Here is a 22,106-nt window from a genome sequence, read left to right as displayed (position 1 = left end):
ACGGTAAGGTTCAAGCAGAGCAAAGTTGCCCCTTGCATTTGAATTGTCTCTGCTCTGGGAACAGGGAGTGGAACATCACTAACCTACACAGCAGATGACTTAGAAAGGCAGCCCAGGGTGGCCTGCGTGCGGGCCATGCCTCGCATGGCTTTTCAAGACTTCTGCAAGTTTTCTCATGAGGGAAATTCCTGCTGAATGGGTTCCTTGGTCACACGCCCAAACCCCTCGAGAATCCTGTTCCTTTGTGCAGTGACCAATAACCTTGACTTTTTAGAACCAAGTGAGGGAGGAGGGGCCAGAGAAGCCACCTGATCATGATCCCAGATGGCTCATGTAGGAAGATAAGGATTGCAGCCATGGACAGCAAATATCCCGAGTGTAAACCCAGAGCTCTGTTTCCCTGGTGAATCTTATTCTGAGCATTCTCCACATGCCTTGATTTGATTCCTTCTAGGATATCATTTTCCACATTTAACTTTTCTGGCCCTGTTGGGAAGTGGAAGGAGACAAGAAGGCATTGTATATAAACTGTTGTTTAACTGGATGAGCCCAGTCAATTGATATATTGAAGATGTAGCAAAAATATGCTAGTAAAATTATACCTTTTACTACACACTATCGTATCTGTTAATGCTAAAGAGTGGAAATAATGTACTTCTTCCTCAGCATGCTTTTATTCTATGGAGCATACTAAGCACAGCATTCCTCTATTTGTTGTCAATATTGTCATTAGTCCCCAACTTAGAAAGACTTCACAGAATAATTTGTGCTTCTATTAAATTATTGATGGAAAAATAGCTTAAGACCAAATACTCTCAAACCCCAATTATAGCTGAACCATTGGCTTACATGGTGATTTCTCATAGGGTTTTTATAAATAAAGCTTCCCTTTGTTTTTACAAAAACGTTAACAGGGAGTTAGGGTAACCAGGTTATCCAGGTTTATAGTTGAGGAAACTGGAGTTGGTAATGTTTGAGGGTCTTTTATGGAGAGTAAAAGGCAGAGCCAGGTAGGAACCCAGCGTTACCTGCAACATGACATTGGCGTGTATAGTGATATTTGAAAACATCTTCACAAATAAGGTATCATTTTATGTTTACAACAACCTAAAAGGTAGGTCAGAAAACTGTTGTTCCCTCATTTCACAGATGAGGAAACTCCAGCACATAAACATTTAAGGATCTTTACACATCACATATGGACAATTATTGGAAGAGTCAGAACTAACAACCTGGACTCTTAGCAAAAATTCATAATCGTTTATTCAAAATCTTTAAAGCCAGATGTAAGATATAATGTTTTATTTTTTTTAGCAAGACAGTGTGGTGTATATCCTATTTGTTATAAAACACTCCAGTAGGGTCTGGGACAGAATCTCGTTCTCCAATATACTGTATCAGTGTTCCTGCATCAAATGGTGTGAATTCACAGCAACTGTGATAAATATTTTCTTGGACTCGTGGCAGCTGAAGTCCAGATTCATTGCCAAACTAGTTAGTACAAACCTGTGAAAAAATATTGGCTTTCAAAACTTCTTTGACTTTGTAATTAGGGCTAAAGGACTGGGGGGCGGGGGGGCTTTGCTCCATTTGGTAGAGCTCACTTCCTTTAGACAGGAAGAGACAGAAATGATCATCATTGTGTCTTTATAGTCCAAATCCTGTCTACAGTGTGAGTAGTCATAAGATTTACTACTCTTTTAGATATAGATTACTGGTTGTATTTTCCTTTCCTTCCTAGATCCTTGGGATATTGAAAACACATCAATTTGCAGCATAAGCAACAGGAAAAGACGTAAGAACAATCAAAACTCTTGCTGTAACAAACATCTTTCTTTGCTACAAAAGCTTCATTCAAATTTTCAGTAATATCCTTTAAAATAAAATGATAACTTTGTTGGCATTTTAGATGATCCACATTATACATGTTGAATTAGGTGAGCTGGGCTAATGGATGTTACTTGTAGGCCTCAGGAAGTTCAGTGTCACAAGTGCAGTACAGGTTTATTCTTCACTCACATAAAAGGATAAAGCGGTTCCCAGGGTGGAGGGGTGCTCACTGAGGGCCCAGCTGATGGAGGCTCTGACATCTTGAAAATGTTGCTTCCATGGTCCCCCTGGATAAGAAACAAAGTGGAAGCAGAAGTATGTGCAGACAAGAGGAAAGGGTAAAGAATAGTGACCAAAGCGAGTGCCTGCCACGGCAAAGTTGTGTCCAGTCCCGGCCTTGGGGGTGGTCCCTGGAGCAACCTTGACCAGGAGGTCAGATGGAGCCGTAGGGGGCCTGGTGGTAGGAATATTCCTACCTCTTCTACATAAGCTTCCCCTTTCCAGATTTCCTTTTAAAGGACTCCATGCTGTATAGGTCCTAGGACACAGGCTGAGACTGTAAAGGAATTTTACTTCTTTCTGCAGGGATCAGCAGTGGTGACACTTCAGAATTGAGTAACGAAGATGAGCCTCAGGAAACGTCTAGCTCAGTCCTGGGAAATGGGTCAGGTAAAGAAGATTAGGATGCCAAGCCTTGGCCTGCAGAATGTCAGGAATGAAAAGACACTGTTTCCTGGTGCATTTTATTCTGAGACCTTGACTACCTTGTATCCAGTTAATCCTGGGAACTACTTTTCGGATTTTAGAAAATGGAAAGAGGCAGGAAATTATTATAAATTCATGTTTAATAGAATGACTCATATCACTAAATGTATGTAATTTTATATTCCTATCTTAGCAGAAATAATCACCAAAATGATGGTCTCTTTTTAAACACTTACTGTCATGCCTGCTAACACTAAGATCCTAGATTTCTATAGTGATATACTGGTTGACATGAATGTCATTTGTAATCGTAAAAGCCTAAAAGGACAACTGGTCCTTCTGTGTAATTATAGACAGAAATAAAAGCTTCAGATCACCCATTCTCAAACTTTAGTATAGTTTGTGACAGATATTCATCACATTGTAATTGGATTGTACCATGATATTTTAAATTCCTTTGGCAAATAAGATCTTACTCTGTTATCACAAAATCTTTAAGTCTTAGGAAGGCTAACTCTTGCTTCCTCATTTTAGGATGAGGAAATAGATGTACAAATGTATAAGGGTAAAAAAGGGTGACTATTTTATGTAACCGGCAGGAAGATAAGAGCTGTGTCACATGATCAGAGTCCAAAGAGGGGATACGAGGGACCTGGCATATTCACAGGGGAATGTATCAGTGCCTGATGCAAGAAGACTTATTTAGCAACAATAATAAATACATATGTGTATATATATATATATATATGTGTGTGTGTGTGTGTGTGTGTGTATACATATACACACATATATACATATATATGTATATATATTGGTGGGTATATAATCACCAGTATTGGTGTGGATTTTGAAATATATATTCAGATTGAGAGGGAAAAAGCAAAAACCATAAAGAAACAGAGAGGGTAGGAATGGAACAAGTTGTATGATATACAGGACACCTAGAAGGATAATGCCAAAAAGGATGAACAGAGAAATAAAAAAGAACAGATATTAAGAGTATAACTGATGAAATGAGAGAAATCAACACAGAAGTTAAGAGAAATCAGGGACAGAGAAGTTCACAGATGGGCAGAAAGTTGAAGAAAAGGAGGAGGAGAAGGTGTGGCTAGATTGAAAGAGACAGAGAAAATCTCTGTTGGATATGAGGTGTAGTCATTGGACAGGTGTATTTTTCTTCAGCCCATCTGAGCTTCGAACGTAGATTAGCATGACCACATCAAAGTCTGTTTCCTGGGCGCCATCTACAGTCTGCTGTTTCCTTATTTCCCTTCAATGTCCTGTGGATTCAAAGCTCTAAAAATAAATAGAGGAAGAGACTCAGAAGAGATGCCAATCTATTAGCATGTGATAGAAAAGCCAATTGTGATACTAGTTCTCAGTTATCTTTGTTTTACTGTCTGCACAGAGGAAAAGCTCTTCCTTCTTTACCTATCTCTCCCCCAAAACATTGCCATACATGCACACACCAATACACATACTCATATACAGACAGGCCTGTGCACAGATTTGGACTGTTTTCAACAGGTTTGAAGGAGCCAAAAGAGAAAGAAGAGCTCAGCTTCTGGGTGGAGGGAGGTGAGGCTAAGTGGATAATGCAAGGAGAAATAATTGAAAAATCAGGCTGAAAAGATATCTGAGTAAGTTTCTTCAAATTAAAAGATATCTGAGTAAGTGTCAAGTTTTTCTAAGTGGACATGAGATCCAAATATCACGAGATTGGGAAGTTTTGTAGAGGAAGATGGATAATTTTCAAGATACCTCTAGGAAGTTCACCAGAAACATGATAATAAAGTCTGTGACTGATGGACAGTCCTGTGATGTAGAAAGCTCATAGAGAACTGGCAGAAGTAATAATAGTCAATAGTGTGGTCAGTGTCAAAAAAGCAGGCAGATGGTGACAATGAAAGTGGTAAACTGTGAGATGAAGCCAAATGTGGTTGAAGAAAATATAGATAAACACAAAGATTGTAATTTTTTAAAGCCAAAAGATCAAGATAAGATTAAGAGAAACAAACTGAAGCAAAGAGAAAACAGAAAGTGATGTGACAATATAAAGAGGAGTGCTTCAACGGTAAAACTAGATCCAGAGACAGAAGCATAAAAAACTAGACAAAATGAGATACATACAGGAAGCAATCAATGGAGAGGAATAAAGATGAGGCACAGAGATAACCGCATAGATAAAGGGTTAAAAGATGAGAGGAAAGTGGTAGAGAGAGAAAAGGGCAGTGTAAAAGAAAGAAAGGAGAGAGATGGAGAAATTGTGGGATCTGAGATGACCATGAGACAAAAGCAACATTGGCACAAGGGGTGGTTCACACTAGCAGTGAGTTTTCAGGGTAAGGTGTCCCCAGGTATCAAAGTGGCTCCTGTAACTCACCCAGATTACAAGGTACCTCACCAAAGGGGTTTCATGTACTCTTAGGGTTTCAATCACCATCTACAATCTAATGGTTCCTAAACACACATTTCCAGCCCAGCTCTGCCTTCTAAGCTTCCAAACTCAGTTATCCAAGTGTCAGAAAGGCCTCTGGCTAAGGTCCTGAAGGTTCTAGACTTCTCCACTTAGATGTCTCTCAGACTCAACACTTTTAAAACTGAGCACATCATCTTGCCCCCTAAAGAAAGCATCTACTCCTCCAGTGTTTGCTATCTCTAAACCACTTATTAACTGACTCATTCTTTCAAGTTGAAATTCTCAGAGTCATCCATGACACAGCCATCTCCTCAATTGATGTACCCCATCTGTCACCTAACTCTATCAATTATTCCTTTTATATGTCTCCACCCTGTCCATTTATTTCCATCTCCATGCCAGCACTCTCATCCATATCTATATCACTTCTCACTTGAACTAGGTCTACAGGCTCCTTATTTGTCCTCCTTCTCATACTGTTCCCACCAAACACATTCTAAGTGATTTAGCTAAATTGATCTTTCAAAAATGCAATTATGTTCATGCTGATTTCCTACATAATAGCCAAATATCATTTAATTTTCTTTAGGAATAATTTAATTCTTCTTCATGTGATCTCCAAAGCTCCATACCTGAGGCTCCTGCTTCTTTCTCCATTCTCACCATTCCCTCTCATTCTCTCACTCTATGTTCAGACATACTAAACTCCTTTTGGTTACTTGTATTTGCTGAATCCAGACCTTTGCACATGCTTCTCCATCCATCTGGGACTATCATCTTAGTCACCTTTCTCCCTAATCTGGTTAACTACTGCTTCCACGATACCTCCTCCAGAAGAGGTCCCTCATCTCAAAGTCTGCGAGCTCCTCCTGCCTTCTGCATCCCCAGAGTATCCTGTACAATCTGTGTCCTAACATTCTCCATGCTTCAATGTATTCACTCATTAAGTGTCAGTCCCCTGGTTGCTCATAAGATTGACAAGCATTCACTCTTCATGCATCATCATCACTTACCTCAGCACCTGGTACATGAAAGATGCTCAGCACACTTGTTGAGTGAATAGAAAAGAAGTCCACTTTCTGTATTCCAACATTTGGAATTTGTCTGGTAAAAATTAGTTTCTTATAGTATTTATATGAGAATATCTATAAAAATTATTTTAATAATTGAATTATGTATATACGTATAAATGTAATAAATAATATTTCTGGAAAAGAATAATGTCACATAAAAGTAAGTACAAATGTATATAAAAACGTCATTAATGGATGGATGGGAAAAGCATATAAAAAAATAGTAAAACAAAGATACATATTTTGGGCAAAGAGGAAAAGAGAAAAGGCAGATTAAAAGGAAGGGACAAGGACAGTGAGAAGCAACAAAAGAGAAAGCGACCTCAGAGGTAGGGTCACCCTGTGATGTAGGAGTCCGTGAAAGGTGGCTGGTCAGAAGTGAGGGGAGGGGTGCAAATGAAAATTCTTTACAAATCATAACTTAGGAACAGAGCTCCAAGGACTTGAGAAATGTTCCCGTGTCATGTGTTTTTCAAAAAGTGTGTCTAGAAGCCAAGAAGCAAGGACTGAAAGTAGCCAAGCATTGACACGATGGGTAAGGACACCCAAGGTCAGGGTAGAGGTGGTTCAGCAGACACCACAGACCCTGGGGGAGATGTGGTAAGTGATCGGTGTTCAAGGAGAACTCCTACCAGCTCACAACAGGGGGCGGGCCAGTTATGGAAGGTGAAGGTCACAGGGCCTGTGCTGCAGGATTGCTGGAGTCTGAAATCAGAGCTCCAGTTCCTGATGCACTTGACTCTAAGCATACTTTGACAAGGAGTACATCCAGTCTATGTCAGAATCCCCTTCCCCTCTTCATTTGCTTGAACTGACCCATTGGGGAACTGCAGGGAGAAAAGAATTCTGTTTAACAGAATGGGTCCTGTTGATTATACATGGATGATGTCGTTGAAATACACTGGTAAAAATGGCAGTACCGTGGAGCAAAGAAATAAAAGTGCTCTTCTGCTGGTAGATAATAGTGTCACTTTGTCAAAACCTTGGAAAGACCTCAAAAGACAAATAAATGGTCCTTTGCCCTGACAGGAATAAAAGACCTCAGACAGCTATTCATGAACTCACCATACAGTTTTGAAGGATGCTCTCTGGCATGTTACTGATTTATACAGTGATTTCTCATTAGCTTTTGCTAAGATCTCATTTAATCTTCATAAGAAATTTAAAACCTGAACAGCATAACTGTTGTTATCCCTGTTTCATAAATGAGGAAACTGATGCACATAAGTAGTGAAGAGAGTTTTCAAAGTTTTACAGTTTTTTACAGTTTCAAAATTTTTAGTTTCTGACCACCACCTGTTACTTTCTAGATACCACGGATACTGGAAGCAATTCTACTTTGGGAAAACACAGTGAGAAAAGAAGTAAGAGTGCATAAGAATTTACTCGATTTTCATGTTACAAACCAACTATTTTTTAATGCTAAAGTTTATTATTATTTTCTATACCTTTAATAAGACAAAAAATTAATGCCTTTTAAAGGAACTAGCTTTTCAAAATGCTCATATCTTCACATTGTTTTTTATGCTGATTTTAAAATATGTTTCTTATGAACACTGTTATATATCTTTCCAGAATTTTCCTATGCACGTGTTAACACATTTTGCGATGTAGTTTTATTTATCTAAATAGGATAATTCTATGCATACTTTCCCTCTTAAAATTATTATATCATACCTAGAAAATTAAAATATTTAACATTTTAAATTGAACTACAAAAAGTCTTTTTAAGGGATGCTTTAACATGCACTATTTTCATTTTTAGTGTGGTTGAGTATTTTCCATTTGTTATTGGTCATCGGTTTTTCTTCTTCATAGAACTCTGTCATAGAATGCTCAGTCATGTTGTGGTGTTTGTATTTTTCTTACCATACTGAATGAATATAGAAATCTTTCTATGACATACATGTACATTAAATCTTGATTCTATATGTTCCTGTCATTTTGTCCCATTTGTTGTTTTTCTTTTAGGTTTGTTAATGGAATATTTTGTCCTAGAGAAGTTATACATTTTTAGGAATCAAATTTGTTAGCTTTTTTCTCTCTAGTTCTTTGGTTTCCTATCATATTTACAACAGCTTCTAGCTGAAGATTTTAAAAATATTGTTCTATATTTGATGCTAGAATATTTGAAGTACCTTATCATTTTTAATATTTACATCCAAAACCCTGTGAGTTTTGCCTATTTGTGTATATGTGAGGTGAGAATTTTAAAAATATTCCTTACACTATTACATTATGATTTCAATCACTTGATCACACAGTGTCTTTGCTTGTCTATATATTAGTTTTTCTTTTATAAGAAAATTGCAGAAGATAAAGGAGAGCTCAGAAGTAGCACCAGAATGATGATTCACTGGGAGTGAATTTTAAAATTAACTCAAGAAGATTCCTCCACTCCCTTCCCAAGTCCATTGGAAGTTCTAATTAGAAATATGTTGAAGTTGCAGATTCATTTGGGGAGAACAAAGACTTATATCCATTTATTCACATCTTATTTAGTGTTCTTCTACTAAGAATTTTCATACACCTTAAAAAATTTATATGCCGAAGCCATTTGTTTCTCTCTATGAATATCTTTTTTTCCCATTACAAAATAGCTGGAATAAATTTAAGTGAGACAAGACTCTCAAACTCTTTACTTAAATAGGAAATCTATGGTCATTTTATTATCCACTTGCATATGAGGAAATCAGAATACCAAGGATCTTCTTCTGATTCAATATAAAATCTTACAAGCATCTGTATAGTTTAAGGATCCAAATGTCACTTAAAATATTATGGCCAGGCCCCCAAATGATCAAGACAATCAATCAGAATTAAGTTTCTGAAGAAATTGTCTTCATAAGAAATGGCGATAACTTCAAATGTGGGAGTTATTACAACACCCCTTCAAATAACTCTTTCAAGGACAAGTTTATATTACAGAGAACAGAACAAATTGGTAATGGTTACAAACAGACACGTCTCCATATTTTATGAGACTTATCTTCTTATGAAATTTCTCAATTTAATACTGTCAAATCAATTCTTTATGTTAGTTTTGTGGTACAGACTGCTCTCTCTCCTTCTACAGCTATGGTTTGAGGGGAATTTCCCTCCTTTTTCTGTAATTCTGGTAGTTATGAAGACTTACATTTTAAAAATCTGGTCTCTGGAATTTGATTAGTTAGCCCTGTAAGAAACGCAGGCCCATAGAGTTGGATTGTGTTGGCAGAAATAGAGAAAAAAGGACCCGGAAAGTATTTTTAAAATAGTAAAATAAGATGTATATAAAATTTTCTACTTCAGCCTCCCATCTTGTTGCTAAATCTGAATCAGCTTGTGATCTTTATCATTTTTTTTCAAATTTCCTTTCTTGCCTTCACCTAAATACATAATGTGAATGATTTGTTCAGCATTTACGTGAGGATGTTTATGATATCTTTTTTAAAAACTATATCTTAAATTTAATAATCATTACTACTTATAGGCTAAATATTATTACCAGTATCATTAAAATACTTTCTACAGTCTTTCTTTGATCTCCAAATACTGAGGACTCTTCTTTATACACGTTCTATTTACCAGACCTCATCCTATGGGCCTCATCCCACTTCAATTTTCACGGCTCGATTTACCCATTTCACACTCTCAAACTTCTACAACTTCTCTTTCCTGGAAAATCAGACCACATCTATACTAATGACTGCTAAAACCCAGTCTTCCTTCATGGTACCCATTTTGGGTGAAGGTATACAAACAGACTTCAAAACTGAGCATCATTACTGGTGTAGCATGGGAATTTGGCATAATGGAAGGAAAAACCAGATTTGGGATATCCCACAAAACAGAGGTATAGAAGGCTTTAGCAGAGAGGCCAAGATTTTGAAAGACTTTGGCCAAGCTTGTGCTCATGCTAAAGACTGGATAGAATTCTGTTGGCTGCATACGAAGTTCCCATAGCTCGTCCTATAATGTGGCAGGATAATTCACAGTGACCCCTGCTTCCAGAGAAGAAAGAAGTGAACCCAGAGCTTCCCTTTCTTAAAAACTCTGAGTTTCACCCAGAGGCAAAGAGTCAAGGGTCTCATTTGCAACATAGCCCAGGGTCCGGTCACCACAACGGTTCCCAGTGACACATATACTTGTTGACACAGCCCCACAATCTAGCAACCTTACATGCTAAATGCAACGTGGGAACCTCCGTATTTTTCCACCATGATGAAACAGAAAAGTACTAATTCCACAAGGTTAGACCAGTGTCATACCCCAAACACTTGGAATGATTTCCTCCTCCATCTGTCCTTGCCCCAGGTTAAAGTTCCTAGCATCAAAGGAATTCCTTCCTCCTGCTGTGTGGCAGGTAAGAAGAGAGTCTGCATTAGAAATAGTTAAGCTTCTGCATATTGATGCATCCAAGAATGTGTTGGATGGTAACTTAAATGAATAAATTAATCCTATCAGTTTGTGAAAAGTTTAATCCAAATATATTATGGTATACTTAAAGCCAAAAAAAGACATTAAAATAAAGGGAGGGATAAAGAAATGTCAGCAAACTACAATTAGAAGGTTGGTAATTTTTCGTAGTTAGTTCTTTGTCATGGAGAGTGATGTAGTAATCGATGTTGCTGGCTAATGAGGATTCTCTGTAGATCTCATCGTGAGGTTGAGGCTGCCTCTACACCACAGGCTCCCAAGAGGGCTATACAGATTGACCACAGATGAGCGGCTCTGCTGACCTCATGGGTGAGGCAGGCGTAGGCAGCAGGTGTGGAGAGCAGTGTGCATGGGGAGGCAAACATCTTCCCAGGAGCCTGGGCATTAGACCTGAAGGGATCTGTCCCTAACAGGCTGGTTTCTCCAGTCAAGAGGATGAAGCTGGTGCAGCTTATCAGAGGGTGGCATGATCATGGTCTTTCTGACTGGGAGGTCATTGGTTGCCTCTTGCTTCATAACACCTGGCAAGCCTTGGCATCACTGTGATCAGGTAAGCTGGGAGAACCTGATGCACTCTCTTGTCTTCTGGAGCATCACGGTCTCTTACTTGCTAATAGCTCCTTCCTGGTCATTTGTTGGTGATGTTGATGATAGTGTCGATAGTGGTGGTTCTGTTGGTGGTGATGGTCCTTTCATGGCTTCCTGATATCTACATGTTGGCATGTACCAGAGATTTCATCCCTAGAGATTACATCCAGTCTGGTAGCTATAAATTCCATCAATATGTTAATGACTGCCAATTATACTTCACCTCCTTTGATGCCTCTATTGAACTACCAAGTCATAAGTTCAACTTCTTACTCCAGACTTCCACTTGGAGTCTCAAATTTGACACATGAAACAGTTTCCTTTATTTCACTTCCAAACCTGTCATCCACCACCACTCACCCTTATCTCAGTAAATGGCACTAATTCTACTCAGTTGCTTGAGCCAAAAGTATAGAAGATGTGTTTGATTCCTCCCTTTTTCCTAACCCCCACCCCACATTCATTCATCAAGTTTCAAAACTATATATATATATTTTAAAAAGAACCAAATAGAAATTCTGAGATTGAAAAGTATAATAAATGAAATAAAAAACAATGAAAAAAGTGGGTGAACTCTGAAAATAATTGTGTGTGTGCGTGTGTATACATATACAGCCGGTTCTCATTTTTCATGGTATATAGGTTTCATGAATCACCCCAAACACAAAAATAGCTAATCTTGTACCTTTGCTCCCAGGAGAAATACAGGGTCTGGTTCCTGTGAGCCTCTGGTCACATTTTTGTAAACCAATAAATATATATCTTTGTTTTATGAGTGTTTCTGTTTAAAGACACCTAATTTAATATATACGTTGATTCATCAATGTTGAACTCACAGCCGACAGCACTATATCTCATGCCTGATCGGAGCTTATCTAACACACAGATTTTCTCCATGAGTCACATCACTGTCTTAGGAACACTAGACAGCACTTCAGCACTAGGCTTGGGGGCCATTTTAAGCAGCAAAATCACCAACAGAAAACACAAAAGTGAGAAAAACATGGAACTAAATAGTCGGCAAAAGGAAACTTGTTTACAGAATAAGCTGAAACAAGGAGACAGAGCATTGCCTTGTTCAACCTCATCTGGGAACAGGTGCGGCCGGCAACTCAGATTTTTCACTGCTCTGTGCATCACCATGAATGACCATGAAAGTGCCCTGAGTACTGATTTGGGGGTTGCAAATAAACTTTAGGGAGTGGGTGACTTCACAAATATGGAATCTGTGAATAATGAAAATTGGCTGTATGTATACATATTTTCATTCTTTCTAGAATTATTTTAAATTAAATAATACATCTGTTCTCATAGGCAACATTTTATTATTGTTGTTTGCCAGATAGCCTGCAATTTGGATTTATATTTACTCTTTGACCCAAGAGTTACTTAAGAGAGGGTGGGAGAAAACGTACATTCTCTATTTCTATTTTCTGGGTATGGAGTTGAATATGTATCAATAATATCAACCCTGTTAAAACATATTATTTGAGTCTTTCATAGCCTCCTCATTTTGTCCACTTGATCAGCCGTGGACTGAGGGACATAACAATAAAATTGTCTACTAGTAGAGTGTTTTTACCTCTCATGGCATTTCCTGTATTTTCTACTTGCTTAAAACTTTTTGGCCTGAATCACACTTTCTTTGAAATTCAGATCATGACTTCCTGGTTTCTTTTTGTTGATGAATGCTGAATATACTTTTGCCTATACATTTATTTTCAACATTTAAAAATATGTTTTTACTTGAGTGTTTTGTATATGGTTAAAAGTTGGGGTTTACGTTGTAATCTAATCTCAAAATATTTTATTTAAATAAGTGAATTAAGTCCATCTATTTTTATTTTTAGGACCAAAGTGTTTGAACTTGTTCCTGTCATATTAATTTATATTGTTGATTCATCTTGTTCTAGTGTCTTAGATATTAAAAATGCCAACACTCTGCATTCTGCCTTCAACGCATTTATGTGCATGTATGTACTTGTGATACTTAGGAAGGTTTGCATTTTTGTGGTAGTGGTTACAGCTGGGCATATGACTGCTTAGCTGAGACTAACCCTCCCAGCTTTCCCTGCCCTGCCAAGCGACTATGGCATCTGAGTAGAAAAAATATGAGCCTCTTTCAGGTCCTTCCCTTAAAGGAAATGAATGGTTGAGCCCCTGCTCATTTCCCATATTTCCATTGGTTAGGAGTATATACTTCTGATACTTCCAAAGGTTTGTACTTTTGTTATAGTGATTACTCTTAGAATTACCTTTATGTGATACCTTTGGTCCTCTCTTTAGACAGAACCCATTAATTTCCCACCCAGGAGATTTATAAAATTAGTGTATGTTCTATTTCTCTTTCCCCCTCACCCAATTTAGGCCATGATGTTCCCTTTATTTTTAACTTTTAGCTATTAAATGTGCTTTATATTTATCCTTTATTTATCCAAATAATACCCTTTGACTCCTAGCTGTAGAACAAACTATGCCCATGCCCTACCACCCATATTTCTCCCTTCCTCCCAATTTTTTTTTATATTATATAATTTCTATATTGTAAGGGCATATACATTTATGCCCTGGTCTGTCACCTCATCTCCATTTTTATTTTAATCCTTTTGCCAAAATTTTTCCAGTCCTGTCTTGGTTTGCTGAAGTGGATCCTCTAGTAGTCTTCTCAAAGGAACAAGTACTCATAGGAACAGTATTTCCAGAATATCCTTATTCAAAAGTATTTGTTTTTATTATTTATACCTGAAAATAATTTGCTCACTCTTTACTTCTAGAAGTATTTTGTACTTCTTGTACTTTTTTTCTGTGTCATTAAATGTTGCTATGGAAAATTCTATAGCCAACGAGATCCCTCTCCCTTGAAAATGACTTGTTTTGCCCAGGCTGCCCATTCAATTCTTTAAAGTATGGTTAGTTTGCTGGAATATATTTCAGGGTTGACTGGAGCCAATTTTCTCTGCTACAGAGTGAAAATACATGTACTTATGATATGTATATTCATTTTTTTATAATTTCAGGAAACTTTTTCTTGAACTTATCTTCAATTATTTCTTCTGTTATTTTGGTTTTCTTCTTTAAGAATTCAAATGATTTGTTTACTGCCTTTTCTTGACAGGGATATCACCCATTTATTTCTTTTAAAGGAAAGACCCAGAATCTTCTGCTCACATCCTATTGGAGAACCCTTAGTCACATGGCCAGAGCTAGCTGGGAGGTGAGGCTAAGAAATATAATCTCTAGATAGGCAGCCAAGGGTCTGGTTGTAACTCTATCCCTATGGAAGAAAAGAAAGGATGATTATGGGTAACAAATAGCAATCTGCTTACTTGTTCTCCATGTTTTCATCCAAAGTCACTGATTTCCTCAAATAAAGAGGAAAATTCAGACTCTCCATTGGTTCAAACCCACCCTTGTCACTTGAGACCCTCTGGCAATAAAAGGAGCTGGAACTTGGATGCAACACAGAGCTTTGTGGCCAGAGACAAGCCAGCCCTGAGTAGGAAATAAGAGAGAAAGCGTTAGAAAAGTTTGTTGTAACTGATGAACACAGTTCTCAACCAAATGAGGAGAAACGGACAAGAGAGAACTTAATCAATTAAGCAGAAGCCAGACTCCTGGTATCACATCAGATCTAAACACAGTTATTTAAACCAAACTAATAGCACATACCACACCGTGTTGGTGCAGTAGAGATACGTGACCCTCCATTCTCTGAATTAAGTTCTGTAATTTTCATTTCTATCTCATTCTTTGTTTTCTTCCTATTCTTCATCTCTCTTCTTTTTCCCACCCCTCTCCCATTCTACTAATGTTTTTCTTGTACACTTTATTTCTTTTGTTCATTCTTTTACATCACATCATATAAAATACTGCTGTTGGGTTTATACAGCACTGTAGAGGTGGCAAGATTTTCCTTCTGGAGTTGAAACATATTCAGATACATTTTGTTTCCATTTCTTCTGATTATTTCTAACACCATATATATATTTAAATATATTATTATTATATGTTATATATATTTTAGAATATAAGTGTAAATAAGTGTAAATAAATATATACTTATATTTTTAGCATCTCTATCATTTTTTTCTCCATACTTATCTTTATCACCTTGTTTATTTCCCAGGTTCTATTTACCCAAGTCTAAGACTTTTGTTCTCTGAGTTTTTGTGAAATCTCACTGCCATACTTGATTTATTATAATACTTGGCATGGGTAGTCTAAGCACAGTTGGTTCTTTCTCATACTTACTTCCTTGTCAAACCTGTTCTCTCAAATAGTTCTTACCGTGCCCCAGGACGAAGTCTTAGATAAGCCCCAGAGTTGTGCTAATCCTTTTCAGCAGCAGTGATATTCTCATTCAGTATTTAAAAGACTGAGCTGATATAATATTAAAACTGTAAAATTTGTAGTGAGCAAGTTGGATAAGGCCAGCCTCTTCTTTCATCCACACTTCCTCTCTAACACCATTCAGTATGTGCTGCTTTTAGCTAATTCAGATTGAGGAGGAAGGAAAGAAGGAAGTGGTAAGGAGCAGGAATGGCCCTCTTACAATAGATCCTTCACGTCTCCCAGAAATGGCAGATGCATGAGCCATATTTGTGGGTTCTTCAGATATTCACTCTCTTTACCGAGACTTTCTCAACTGAAGGTCCCCTGATGCAGGAAATCTAACTGATGGCTTACCATTTCCTTCTTAGTCTCCCAGCTTCTAGGAGGTCCACACCCCTCCTGGGGTCACCTCTTTCATCCAAATGATCCTCCTGGATACAGTATCTCTCAAGAACTAACTGAGCCCCTCCCTTCCCCAGGGAGGCTCGTGAGAACCATGCCTCTTCATGGTCCTACGACCAGTGGATGTGGGGTTGGCTCCCAATGCAGTCACCCTCTCTAGACTTTCCAGGCTTGAGTCTTTAAACATCTCTGCCTCCTTCAAGCTCTTAGAGACACAGATTAATCACCTTGAGACTGAAGCCTTCTCACTTGCCTTGAGGGGAGGGGAACACTTAACTTCTATAGCAAGCCTCTGGTGTCAATAAATAGTATTTGGATAGGAAACCCAAGAACAGCCACTCTACTTCCTGTGGGGTATTTGAGTAAGAAAATTCTCAAAGAACAATAATTAGCAGGTCTTAAAACCCAAATCTACCAGTAAGGAGAACTCTGGTAAGCTGAACTAGACAACTTTTGTATCTTTAATTTATTTGGCCTCAACGGGTTTGATGAAAGGTGAATCAAACAGTGCCAGAGAAAGATAGAGAGGGAAAGAAAATATATATTTTTTTTTGTCTAAGATGTCTATGGTTGATGTCTATGAACAGGCCCAAATTGTAGTCCAGGCATTGAAAGAAAAGAAAGAAAGAAAGAAAGAGAGAGAGAGAGAGAGAGAGAGAGAGAGAGAGAGAGAGAGAGAGAGAGAGAGAGAAAGGAAGGAAGGAAGGAAGGAAGAAAGAAAGAAAGAAAGAAAGAAGAAAGAAAGAGGGCTTCCCTGGTGGCGCAGTGGTTGAGAGTTCGTCTGCCGATGCAGGGGACACGGGTTCGTGCCCCGGTCTGGGAAGATCCCACATGCCACGGAGTGGCTAGGCCCGTGAGCCATGGCCGCTGAGCCTGCCCATCCAGGGCCTGTGCTCTGCAATGGGAGAGGCCACAACAGTGAGAGGCCCACGTACTGCAAGAAAGAAAGAAAGAAAGGAAAGAAAGCAGAAAGGAAGAAAGGGAGAAAAGGGGGAGGAAGGAAGGAAGGAAAGAAAAACAAAGAAGAGGAGAAGAGAGGAAAGGAAAGGAAAGGGGAAAGGAAATGTGTGCACTTTATGGCCCTGCTTTGGAGATCAACATGTTTGAACATGGCACTCAGGAGATTCACCTGCACAAACCCCACCATCTTTCCACCCACACCTCCTAAATCTGACAGCATATTCCCCTGACATAGCGTTTCAATCAACCCTTTTTTGATATCTCTAACCCTAAGGTTTTCTAGGACTTGAAGTTCTATTTCTACAAATTCCCCTTGGGCAATATTTTCTTGGTTAGTTCTTTAAATCCTATTTTTTTGTCCAAACCCATGTGAACAAGGTCTTTGGTCACTTTCATGATATTTTCAGCCTAAAAGCCTTCATTTAGGGCTAAGATGATGGCCTATGTTTTATCTGTGTAGCTCACCATCACATCTCCCTAGACAATCCAAAGTCTTGTGTTACTGCCATTGATTCTGCCTCTCAACCAAAGGAAATCTGCATTGCTTCACTTAATTTTTTAATTTCAGGATGCTTCAGTTTCTTCATTGGTAGTGGGGATAGTAAAAATCCCTAAAATAAAGTAGTAGAAGTAAGGGTCTTATGTTCATGTCTAGCATATAATAAGCACTTAACTGTTAGCTCTCATTATTATTATTCTCACAGTGTTCCTTGAGATATAAGGAATAAAACTCTGTCTTAAATTCATTTTTATTAATGTGGATATAAATGAATTTTTCTTAATGTGAGGGCAAATAAAATGAAATCTAAGATGAACCCAGGTTAACCATCAAAGGCTTAGTAGGTGCAAGGCTATGGGTTAATTTTTTTCTTTATGCAGTAAACTTTTGAAAATTTAAAGTAAAACTGAATTTTTGAAAAGCACTATTATATACCATGCAACTTTTCAGCAGTATCTGTTTTATATTTTTCTCAGAAAGAGGGGTAGACATGGTATCGAAATGCTGAGTAACAGAGCCCCAAAGAAAAGAGGCAAACCAAGAAGAAATAAATACATAAATAAATTTTACTAACTAAACATCTAAATTCTCATGCTTTATTCTATGCTTTTGTTAATAGACCTGTTTCTCTAATTACTTTCTGTAGCTACTAACTGTTGAGAAATATGTCAGATTTAGTCAGCTTCTAAAACGTGACAGGGAGAGAAATATGATATCTCAAACAAGCAATATGGTGATGAATCCACAGCCAAAACCCAGGACCCAAGGGCCACTGAAGTGCTGCCTCTGATGAACTGGTAACTTTTGAGGCTGGAAATAGTTGTAGCCATAAAACACTGTGTAACTCACAAGTGATAAAGATGTCCTGCCTCATGTGCCACCACCCTGAGGTAGTCCTGTAAACTTGGGTCTGTCACTTCGCCTCTTCTGCCTCAGTTTACTCCTCTGTAAAGTGAAATGATAATAAAGAGACTGACTGCCCATCAAGGCCCATCCCAGCTTCATATACAGCTTCACATTCTGTAGATCTACCACTGGACTTGGTAAGGACCATGGACAGCTCTCTCATTGGCAACAAGAACAGGGAGCCCAAGGAGTGTCATTAATGGATTCCCCAAATCTTTAATGGATTCCTAACATCGCTGGCTGGAAGGGCAGGAGCAGCAGCTAATCATTCTCAAGTTCATCTTAAGACTCCTTTCTGTGGAGTCAGACTCTGCGTTCCCCACGCCCCCACACACACACACCCTCTCGTGTAGAGATAGACCCTCCTTCCGCCCTGAGCAATTTTCAGAAGACAGTAGAACTCCCCTGAGCTTCCCTTCCAGGCAGGAGAAAGCTGCTGTGAAGGAGAAGTGAGGCAAACAAATAAGACAGACCCCATCTCCTGCTAGGCTGCCCCATTGTGATCCTGTTCACGGCTCAGCTAGTCCCTGAATCATACCTACAAATTTGTCAAATTATAGACAAATTACAATCTAAAACTCTTTGTCTGGAAAAAACAAATTTGGCTAGAAATTTCTCACTAGAACAGCAGAAGCAATATATTTTACCACCTGTCAGTAGTGAGTGGTGGCCAACTTGCTTGGGAATGAAGACATTGGATGGTCCTTCTGGAAGGTTAGCACCCTTGCAGCAGCTACCTCGTTGCCCTATGTGGTTCTTTTGGGAAGAGTATCTCTCAAAAATATCCAGTTCAACTCCCATCCACAGGGCCCCCCCACCAAGCCAAAGGAATCATGCTTCTTCATTGATTCCCTTGCTGACTCCTGGCTCAGCCCTTCTCCCACCACAGAACACACTAGCCATGATGTTCACCTTTATATTGGTAAGGATGAGTCTGATAATCTCTCCTTCCCTGATGTCCTAAGGACTGAGGTCCATCTCCTGTGTGGATCCTTTAATATATTTTGTCTTGGCTTGAGGGGAGGTGTCTGACAATTCTCTTGAAAGAAATGTAGCCTCTTTCACAAGACCTGGAGGTGGGGAAGGCCTGTTCCAGCAGAACCAACCTCACTATCGCTTACCATGGTCTGTGCAACAGGGCTAGACTAACACTTGCTTTAGGATCTAGGCATACTGGGCTCCTATTCTATTGTTCTTACACACTGCAGACTCTCTGATACTCTGAGGCAACCAAAAGATCTCCTAAACGTCCTGATATACTATTTTGCCCATAAAGATTAGTTCCAACTATTAAGAAAATTATTTTTAAATGACTTTTAATTTTTCTGACCACATTATTATTTGTAAGAGTTAATGTAGGGTTTTAGTATAGCATTAGTAGTTGTTTATTAAGATGGTAGACCCAAGAATAATTAAATCCTACTTTGTCCAGACATTTTACTTTCTGGATCTAAGATAATAAAGTGCTGGAGCTCACTAACACACAAATAACCCCTGTAAAGTTTAGCAGTACTTTGTTCATATGATCTGGTCTCCAGACCAAATTTCTGAGAACTGAGCTGGAGTACAACGAGTTTCTGTTTGTTTGCCATGAAGTTGTTTGTCCTCAACAGGCTTTGATGAAATAGAAGTCTAACTCACCAACTAGTCCCAGAAATATTTAAACAGAGAGAAACTGAGAGCAAGAGAATGCACGTTTGCCAATAAGGGCTACTGTTGGACAGACTCAAGTCATAATTAGAGCTGGGATTTCAATTTCATCACTGCATGGGAAAGGAGCGCAAGGAGAAAGCCAAGAGAGCACAAGTGTCTTCTTGTGGGACAGCGGGCCTTGATTCTTGCAGGAAAAGAGAGAGAGAGAATCAGAACTGGCCTTTTCCCACTTCAGCATCATTAGTGACCGGAGAGGACTGTTTCACCAAGACCCACACCTGTGTGGATAACCTTTTATACCTGGCAACTAATAACTACCATACTGGGTACGGTAATGTTCTTTGAAGCCAATCCATCTAGAGCAACTTTTAAAGAGAGCTTCATCTACTTTCAGGTCTACATTTTTCCTCATTCACTTGTTCCTCTTAGGTCTTCAAAATCATAGCCATGCTTATGATTCTCTTATACAGGTTTAGTAATCTCTCCTCAGTGTACCTCCCTAAGACTTTGATAAACTTCCTAAGGATAACATTTTTTAAGGTAGAACATGTTGATCTTGGGGTGTGATTTCTCTTGGGATGAAAATCATTAATAAATGTCTCATGGGGCCATTTTTAGTTTGGTGAGATTTTTTTTTTAAACTTGAGTAATTGTTATGGCAAAGTCCCAGAATATGAGATAACATCATCAACCTGAAGGCTTTTTGTGTTTGGTTGAAGGAAATATTCCTTTCCAGCCTCATCTGGTCATAATCTGCTTAAAGGAAAGATTAGTCATGATTGACTTTCTGGAGGGGATTTTCTCCTGGGACCTGCATTACCCAAATTAACACCCCAGGATTCCAGCCATGGGAACAGAATGATGGGCACAGACCTTTAGCAAGAAAGCATCCCTGACTTCCAACATTCAGACACATTTGAATGATGGCAGACCTGAACATGAACGTGGACATGATTAATCTTTTTGGACAAAATCAACAATTAAATCAGATACTACATTTTTCTGAAATATCTCTTGAGTCAACCTTTTGTGCCATCTCTAACCCTACAACTTTTGGAACTTGGGCATCAATTTTATAAGCTCCCCTTCATTGAGCCATTGGGCTAGTTTTTAAGTCCTTGCTCATTTTTGAGACCATTTTTGACACAAAAATCTTTCAAGTTTAGGTTTACAGCAGCTATCTGACCTATAGAGTTGAGCATGAAGTCCCCCTTGAGACCTAATATTACTGCCTTTTATCTCTGCCTCTTTATCAAAGCAAATCTTCAATGCTTTTAGTTAATTTTCATTTATATCTGTGCATATCAATTTCCTCATCTGTAAGATAAGGATAGTATTAATCCCTATTTCACTAAGTCCCTAATTTGACTAAATTTGCTCTAAGGATAAAGTAAATTAATAGAGGCAAGGTCTAAGGATAGTTCCTGGCACACAACAAGGACTCAAAAGATGTACAACTTCATTACTCTTCTCACCTTGCTGCTCTGTTGCTTGGGAAACACATAAAACACGGTTTCAGTTTTATTTGGAATGAGTTGGAGTAAAAGAAATATAGGATATATCTCAGTTAAACATCATCTTTGTAACTAACTAAGTCTAGACCAGGGTTCCACAAACTATGGCACACAGGGCAAATTCAACCCATGAATTGTTTTTTTTTTTTGCGGTACGGGGGCCTCTCACTGTTGCTGCCTCTCCCGTTGCAGAACACAGGCTCCGGACGCGCAGGCTCAGCAGCCATGGCTCACGGGCCCAGCCACTCCGCAGCACGTGGGATCTTCCCGGGCCGGGGCACGAACCCGTGTCCCCTGCATCGGCAGGCGGACTCTCAACCACTGCGCCACCAGGGAAGCCCCATGAATTGTTTTGTAAATAATTTTTTATCAGAACGCAGCCACAGTCACATCTTTCCATTTATGAATTGTCTATGGATGCTTTTACAATAAAACAGTAGAGTTGAGTAGTCACAAAGGAGATTGTGGTCCACAATACCTTAAATATTTACTATCTGGCCCTTTACAGAAAAAGTTCCTAACTCCTGATCTAAGCATTTGATATTTTTCTTGAAGTACTAGGTAAACTCCTAAAAAGTGACATTTGAATAGTATTTTTGCAAAACACTACTATTTGCAATGCAATGTTATAAAAAGAGACATTTATGTTACTTTTCTACTTCCTCAGGGAGAAAAACAATCAACACTGGGCCTTTGAAAAGAGGCAGAAAAAAAGGTAAAAATAAGTGATTAATGCAGTTTTAATAATTAAACATCTAAATTTTTATTTTATAATCCGTATTTTTAGTGATCAATAAATTTTCTTA

General features: G+C 38.5%; 1 protein-coding gene across 4 annotated transcripts in view; it reads left to right on the top strand.

The window, feature by feature from the left end:
• The window catches only part of LOC116756459 (nuclear body protein SP140-like protein), an 87,222-nt gene that overhangs the window by 50,229 nt on the left and 14,887 nt on the right, over nt 1–22,106 (top strand). For 3 of the 4 annotated variants that reach the window (XM_032636827.1, XM_032636825.1, XM_032636828.1), the window contains 4 exons: nt 1,742–1,795; nt 2,416–2,499; nt 7,338–7,391; nt 21,968–22,015. In XM_032636827.1, the coding sequence (XP_032492718.1) occupies nt 1,742–1,795; nt 2,416–2,499; nt 7,338–7,391; nt 21,968–22,015 (240 nt within the window). The remainder of the gene's footprint in view (nt 1–1,741; nt 1,796–2,415; nt 2,500–7,337; nt 7,392–21,967; nt 22,016–22,106) is intronic. The other variant, XM_032636826.1, reaches the window with a different exon arrangement.

Source organism: Phocoena sinus, chromosome 7 (assembly GCF_008692025.1).
Source record: "Phocoena sinus isolate mPhoSin1 chromosome 7, mPhoSin1.pri, whole genome shotgun sequence".
Taxonomy (NCBI): domain Eukaryota; kingdom Metazoa; phylum Chordata; class Mammalia; order Artiodactyla; family Phocoenidae; genus Phocoena; species Phocoena sinus.
The sequence above is the reverse complement of the archived record's forward strand: the minus strand, read 5'-3'. Positions and strand labels throughout refer to the sequence as shown.